General features: G+C 44.6%; 2 protein-coding genes across 5 annotated transcripts in view; both read right to left on the bottom strand.

The window, feature by feature from the left end:
• On the bottom strand, positions 1-5,019 carry prph2b (peripherin 2b (retinal degeneration, slow)). The gene is made up of 3 exons (XM_044045903.1): positions 4,204-5,019; positions 3,382-3,628; positions 1-676 (listed from the first exon to the last, which is right to left on the bottom strand). The coding sequence occupies exons 1-3, from the start codon at positions 4,782-4,784 to the stop codon at positions 479-481; spliced, it is 1,026 nt and encodes a 341-aa protein (XP_043901838.1). The 5' UTR covers positions 4,785-5,019; the 3' UTR covers positions 1-478.
• Positions 5,020-5,637: 618 nt separating this feature from the next.
• ubr2 (ubiquitin protein ligase E3 component n-recognin 2) overlaps positions 5,638-7,100 on the bottom strand; it is a 26,453-nt gene continuing 24,990 nt past the window's right edge. For all 4 annotated transcript variants that reach the window (XM_044045873.1, XM_044045871.1, XM_044045875.1 and 1 more), the window contains exon 47: positions 5,638-6,353. In XM_044045873.1, coding sequence (XP_043901808.1) covers positions 6,212-6,353 — 142 coding nt within the window. In that variant the 3' untranslated portion in view covers positions 5,638-6,211. The remainder of the gene's footprint in view (positions 6,354-7,100) is intronic.

Raw genomic sequence — 7,100 nt, 5'->3', positions numbered from 1 at the left:
TCACTCACGATGTCTTTATAGTTTTTTTTGAGCACAATCCAGTGACTACGAGCTCTGACCAATCAACAAACAAACTATAATCTGATCAGGGATTAAAAGTGAACACAGAGCAGATTCATAAACACATGACAGACTTCACAGAGTGGGTGATGAATGGCTGAAACTTTAGAGTAAAAAAACAACTTCACAGAAAAACAGATGGCATGATGGGAAGTTTTCACTATGAACATACTGTACATATCTTTGTTTATCTCCTGTCTGTCTGCCACGTGACGACAGGAAGTATTCATGAGGAGGCGTGGCTTAAATTTAAATGTCTGTTGTCGTTTGAATATTTTGAAACCCAGATGTTTTATTTACAGCAGATCCTGTTTACAAATAAACATATTTACACAAATATCAACATTCACGGTTTACATCATTGTTCACTTTGAACGTGTGTGTGTGTGTGTGTGAGTCCTGTGAGGGGGCGGGGCTCTCAGGCCTCTGGCATGTCCCCGCCCTCCTGCACCTGGTTGGTCTTCACCAGTGACTTGACTTTGGCGAGCTGCTCCACCAGCGTCTCCTTCACACTCTTCTCCAGCAGCCAACCCTCACTTTCACACTCCGGGTTCTCCGGCTCCGCCATCGTCTCCAGAGCGGTGATCAGGTACTTCAGTCCTGCCATGTCCACGGACTACACACACACACACACACACACACACACACACACAGTTATCAGACTCATCTTCACATCAACAACAAGTCCAGTCTTAAGCAGGTTCAGGTTCATATGTATGGGTTTTTTTGTCCAGATTCTCAGATCACATTGTTAGGGAAGAGTGTTAGTGCCACATGTATAACATTTTTTTGAAAGAAAGTAAAAAAAATCAAATTCTCAGATTATATTCTGAAGATTTGTTTGACGTTACATGTCATTTAGCAGACACTTTTATCCAAAGCGACTTACAATGGAATTGAGTATAATCAGGGGTGGAGTCGAACTTGTGACCATTGAGACCAGGGGTGACGGAAAAATCTGAGGGCCATCCGTCATTTTGACAGATTGCAATTCACACGCCTGACCACTTGGTGGTGAAGAGCATATTACAGTAAGTCGAAAGTAGAAAAGAAGAGAAATGTCACAGCAGTTGAGTGTCAGAAGTTTCTTTAAAAAGCCCAAAAACTATGTTGATAAAAGAGGTGAAAAAAGAGGGATAGATGCAGATGAAGGACAAACTCAGCCCCGGCAGTAAGGAGGTTAGGCGGGAGTTCTCTTGGCTGAGGAGGGAGGATAAAAAGATGTTGTGCGACAAAATAAAGAATAATTTCTGACCTGGACACCGTACTCAATGCATCTCGCTATCCTTGTAGTGCTGACAGTGTGTTAAAGAGCTATGGACAGGAGGCTTTGGAGCGCGTCTGTGACCGGTGCAGCTGATCCACTGGTGCAGAAGGAGCGCTTGCTGCTGGATTTCCTACCACACGCAACTACGCGCAAGTAGGCACGCGATTCAAGTCCATGTGGACCAGGAGGAAGGTGTGAGACTGAAACTGTTCATATTCCTCTGCAATTGAATATGTCATTATTATCATTTAAAGTCAGTCAGTCATCATCTAACCGCTTTATCCTCCACCAGAGGGTCGCGGCAGGTGCTGTGCCAATCTCAGCTACATCGGGCGATAGGCGGGGTACACCCTGGACAGTTCGCCAGTCCATCGTAGGGCCACACACACACACACATATAGAGACAAACAACCATTCACTCTCACACTCACTCCTATGGTCAATTTAGAGTGTCCAATTCACCTAATCCCCACATTGCATGTTTTTGGACTGTGGGAGGAAGCCGGAGAACCCGGAGAGAACCCACACACACACGGAGAGAACATGCAAACTCCATGCAGAAAGGCCCTTGTTCCAACCGGGGCTCGAACCCGGGTCTTCTTGCTGCAAGGCGAGAGTGCTAACCACTCTGTGGCCCTATCATTTAAAGTGACCGGTAAAAATGGATTATGACGGGATTTTTATGACCTGTCAGTCAAAATGACAGACAACGAAAAAGTCTAGCGCAACCTGTGATTGAGACCATGGTGTCTTTTGCACACTCAGTCTTCACCACTGAGCCACTCCACCCATTATATTTGTTTTACTTTTTACTTTCTTTCAAATATATATTCTTTTACATGTGGCACTAATAATCTTCCATAAGAGAAAAGTTGTGCTGGTGTTCTTTGCTGTGAACACCAGGGGGCAGAGCACATCATATGGATGTTATTTTTTTAAATAAATCTGGTCAAACTTGTGGTTTTGATCCAGATACTGAAGGACGACCCGAGACCAGATACTGAAGGAAGACCTGAGACCATCACCATGACCTTCACCCAGAATTCACCCTGTTTCTGTTTCTGCTGCTGCAGATTAAGTCCAGAATAATCCCTGATCCCTGTTGAGTTTGACCACTGCTCTACAGATTAACACGCCATGAACTCAGCCCCCGATCCACGACCAGTCCAGAGTCCTCAACCAGTCCTGATCCACGACCAGCCCTGTGTCCACAACCAGTCCTGATCCACGACCAGTCCTGAGTCCATGACCAGTCCTGAGTCCATGACCAGTCCTGAGTTCACAACCAAACCTGATCCACAACCAGTCCTGAGTCCATAACCAGTCCTGATCCATGACTAGTCCTGAGTCCACAACCAGACCTGATACACAACCGGTCCTGAGTCCACAACCAGTCCTTAGTCCACAACCAGTCCTTAGTCCACAACCAGTCCTTAGTCCACACGTGACAGACGTTTACAAAGTCACTAATCACTCGTTAATCCATTAAACTGTTAACCTGGTCAGTCTGGTTAATATGAAGATTAAGATCACAGCTGATCCTGGATTCATCCATTCATCTTCAGGAGAAACAGATTCTCTCAGTTTTCACTTTAGCAGGAAAATTAAGAGAGTGATGCTACGCAATTATCTTTAACTTAGCATTAACCCCCGTCTACAGTCTTTATACTATGCTAAGTTAGCAGTTTACCCTATCCACAGTCTTTATGCTATGCTACATTAGCAGTTTACCCCATCTACAGTCTTTATGCTATGCAAAGCTAGCATTTTACCCCATCTACAGTCTTTATGCTATGCTAAGTTAGCAGTTTACTCATCTACATTTTTATGATATGCTAAGCGAGCAGTTTTCCCTGTCTTCAGTCTTTATGCTGTGCTAAATTAGCTGTTAACCCTTATTTATTGTCGTTACAGACACTTAGCTGCCTGTTTAAGCTAGGTGTTTACCCCGTCTTGTCTTTATGCTATGCTAAGTTAGCAGTTTACTCCTGTCTACAGGTGGCCCAGGCTGAATGGTGATTAGCTGAAGCTGGTGTTTAGGGGCGGTGTCTAACCTCCAGGATGATGGTGATGATAACAAACGCGCCCACACTGTTCATGATGCTGCTGTAGTAGGAGAACAGCGCCTCCTGGCAGCCGCGCGTCCACGTGTTCAGCTCCTCCGTGCGGTGGTCGTAGTCATAGTGGGCGGAGTTATTGGTCAGGTGATGCTGGATGCAGGGTCGAGGTGACCCGGGGTTACAGCAGCTAAACGGAACGCTGTCCATCAGGAACTTCCCCTCCACGTTACTGAGGACGCGACTGTGGGGCAGAGACGGAGACAAAGGGCTGAGACACATTCTGTGTATATTTTAACATTTAATATAGAATATATAGTTGATTGTAATGTAAAGTGGTTTTTTTTAGATCATTCTGTGATGTCACTGGTCACTCCTCCTGGGGGGCGGTGCGTGTTACCAGCTGATAATTGGATGAGGAATAATCATCTCAGAGAGAGAGTGAGTGAAAAATCTCTTAAACGAATTAACACAAGAACAAGACACGAATCACGAACACACGTCCTGTGACGTCAGCTGATTGTTTGTGTGTGGACCCGCCCCCCTGGCATGTAATCTGACAGATTAAAGACTTAACGCAGAAAAAAACTTTTCCTCTTAAACGCCCGGTTCATCCTCTGGTGACCTCGTTTAACGGAGCTCACGCAGGAAACACCTGAACGATCACATGACCTGATGTTAGGAGGATTAGACCTGATCCCCCAACACCTGCCCCCCAGAGACAAAATGAGGTCACTGCCACTGAATTGATTGTTTTAATTATTGATACGTGATCAGAAGTCACAGTAACGTTCAGGTCAGTGAAGGTCAGGTACTCACTCTTTGACCTCGTCGTTGCTCATGTCCAGGTAGCGGTTGCTGATCCACTGGACCTCGAACCAGTCCCTGTAGTTGTTGTTGCCACAGCAGCGGAACTCGATCTGCGTCATGTCCAGCGTCCTCTTCATGAAGCAGCGTCCCGGCGTGTCCGTGTCTTTGTAGAACTTGATGCCAAACCTGAGGCCCTCGGCGAGCGTCAGGTAGAGAGCGACCTGCATGAGGAAGCAGAGCAGCGCCGTGAGCAGCAGCAGGACATTGAAGCCGCAGCACGTCAGAAGGTACGGCCGCAGCATCGGCTTCCACCTGGAGAACTTCATGGGGTCCAGGGAGTCGTGGCAAACCTTCCCGCCAAAGGCGTTAAGGCCGCACGCCAATGCGCCTGCCAGGATGAGTAGGTTGGGAACTGCGTGACTCTCGTTGTTGTTCATTAGCTCGCTCCTCTTCCTCAGCTCCACCTTGAAGAAGATGCCGAGGCTGAAGATGAGGATCCCGGCGATGACCAAGAGCCAGTAGAGCATCCAGAGTCCCTGAGCCAGCTTCACCCGCTTCTGCAGGGTGAACTTCAGTGGCATGAACGGCATTGCAGCGTCCAGGTCACGCAAACACAACACGGCTGAGGTCAGTCGATCGTCACAGGTCACAGGAGGAGCAGAGGAACAGTTGAGGCGAAGAGTCCGTCAGTCTCACAGGTTCTCGCTCCACAGAACAACGCCTGCTTTCAGACCCATAATGCTGAGCTGCAGGTCAGTCTGTACCGTGGGAGGGTCAGAGGGGACGGCCATCAAACCTCAACAGAACTCACACACAGAGGTTCAGCGGTGGACTGAGAGTGCGCGGCCACACGTCAAACTAAAGCTGATGATCCAATTAAGAGCAGATCAGAGGATCCGCCTCCAAAACCACTTACTGATAAACCGCTTCCTCCTTATAGCCCCGCCCACTCCTGAACTCACTGCACGTCTCAATCACAGACTCTGGGCCTGATTTTGTTCCTTTCATGTGACCACACGTCGTCACCCTCGTGGCTCCTCCCCCTGTGAAAACCTGAATGTGTCACTTTATAAACCACTCACTCTCCCACACCAAACCTAATAGAGAAAATCAGTGATTTTAGCTCGCGGGGACACAGGAGCTGCTGGTCCTCTGCTGCCTCGTGTGGTCACTTTGTGTCACTGAGGTCAATTTGAACAAAGGAGAACACTGAAGTGACAAAAGAAGACACTTGAAGTTAGTGATGGAGGCAGCAGTGGATCAACAACTCCTGTGTGTGATGTCAAAATCACTGATTTTCTCTATGGACTTTGGTGTGGGGCAGTGAGTGGTTTACAAACCTGCGTAAAATTGAATTAAAATGTAATAACTTTATTGTACGTACTTATTTAAAGATGTAACAACTGTTTGTTGTCTTAAGTCTGAACAAAAAAACCCACAAAGTCCTTTTCAAGTTTTTATTTATTTTTTTTGTTTTTAATTCTTCTAGAATATCGTACATTTCCTCGTTTATACAAGAATTCACATATTAACATGTCAGAGGTGATCGACGACGTCACATCAGCTCATCCGTGATCGATTTAAAAAACGTAAACAATGTCTCCGACGTCAACATGTGTTTCTGTTCTGAAACAAATAAAAACCACGTTTAAATAAAAACCCTTAAAACCATCAGCTGGTCGATCACAGCAGCTCTGTGATTGGCTGATCGTCAGAAAAAAAACAAAACACTCCTATTTAACATCTTTCCAATCCGAAAAGTGGGCGGTGGCTTCTTAAACCAGATATTTCCCCCATGATGCAAAGCGAAAGCACAACCTGAGACGAGTGGTGATCACGTGTTTCACCTGTTCAGGTGGGCGGAGCTTCACGTCACTTGTCTCACTCTGATTGGTGTGAAAAATCCCTGAAGGCTGCAGGAAGCTGACTGGCTGACGCATACAAAAATGGGCGGGGTCAAAAGCTTTTGACAGCATTTGCTCGTCGTCTTTATGAGGGGGCGGAGCCATGCTGAACATCACAGGTGCTGCCAGTCGATGGTGATGAGCGTATGATTGGCCTCCTGAGCGTGACCTATGACCTCGGCGATGCCGTGCTGTCGCCACAGACGCTCGATCTTCCGATAACGTTCCCGACACAAGTGGAGGGGGTTCCCGCGCCTGCGAGGTCACAAACAAACAAACCGTCAGACATCGTAAACAAACCCCGTCGTCATGGAGACGACAGACTTTAATTTTCCTAAAGAAGAAAAACTTTATTTAGATTCCCAAACTTACGATTTCAGAAAATACGAACAAAAACGAAGTAACAGTGTCAGAATTTACACGATTTTGTAATGTCACTTAATTAATTTTGCAAAAACTTGATGATCAAGATTTTGTTTGACAAAATATTTAATTCAATAAATTACCATAAAGTGTAAATTATCTTTTTGAAAAAATGTTTTTTTTTGCAGTTTGATACTTTTGTAAGTTTTTTAAAATAATAACGTTACACACAATTACAACATTCTGTAAAAAAAGTAATTTTTTTAAACAAAATTTTGTTGTAACATCATAAGATTATATTAATAACATAATGGTAAAAAGTAACGTGACAAAAGTGTTATTAATGTTGACTAAATAATGACATTTTGTAACATTACGAGCATTAAAAAATGTTTTGCGTCAAAGAAAGTTTTAGTAGTTTTTTTACTGTGATGTTACAAAATCGTGAATGTTACATTTTTGCATGGCAAAAAAACTTTACTAAATTTTACAACATTGTGTAACGTCATTAATGTAAACATTAACAATGTAAAATGTAACAGCAATGTAACAAATTAACGTGATCAAAAAAATGTCATGTCATTAATGTTAAAAAATCATGATTACGATAAATTTGTTTTTTTACAAAATGTACTTGCA

This window comes from Solea senegalensis, linkage group LG15 (assembly GCF_019176455.1).
Source record: "Solea senegalensis isolate Sse05_10M linkage group LG15, IFAPA_SoseM_1, whole genome shotgun sequence".
NCBI lineage: Eukaryota > Metazoa > Chordata > Actinopteri > Pleuronectiformes > Soleidae > Solea > Solea senegalensis.
Note: the sequence above shows the minus strand (reverse complement) of the source record. Positions and strands in the feature narration are given on the sequence as shown.

Coding starts and splice junctions, on each gene's coding strand:
- prph2b (XM_044045903.1), bottom strand. CDS start 4,784: ATGCCGTTCATGCCACTGAAGTTCACCCTGCAGAAGCGGGTGAAGCTG. Junction 3,629..4,203: donor AGCAACGACGAGGTCAAAGA/GTGAGTACCTGA, acceptor TCTGCCCCACAG/TCGCGTCCTCAGTAACGTGG. Junction 677..3,381: donor TCATCACCATCATCCTGGAG/GTTAGACACCGC, acceptor GTGTGTGTGTAG/TCCGTGGACATGGCAGGACT.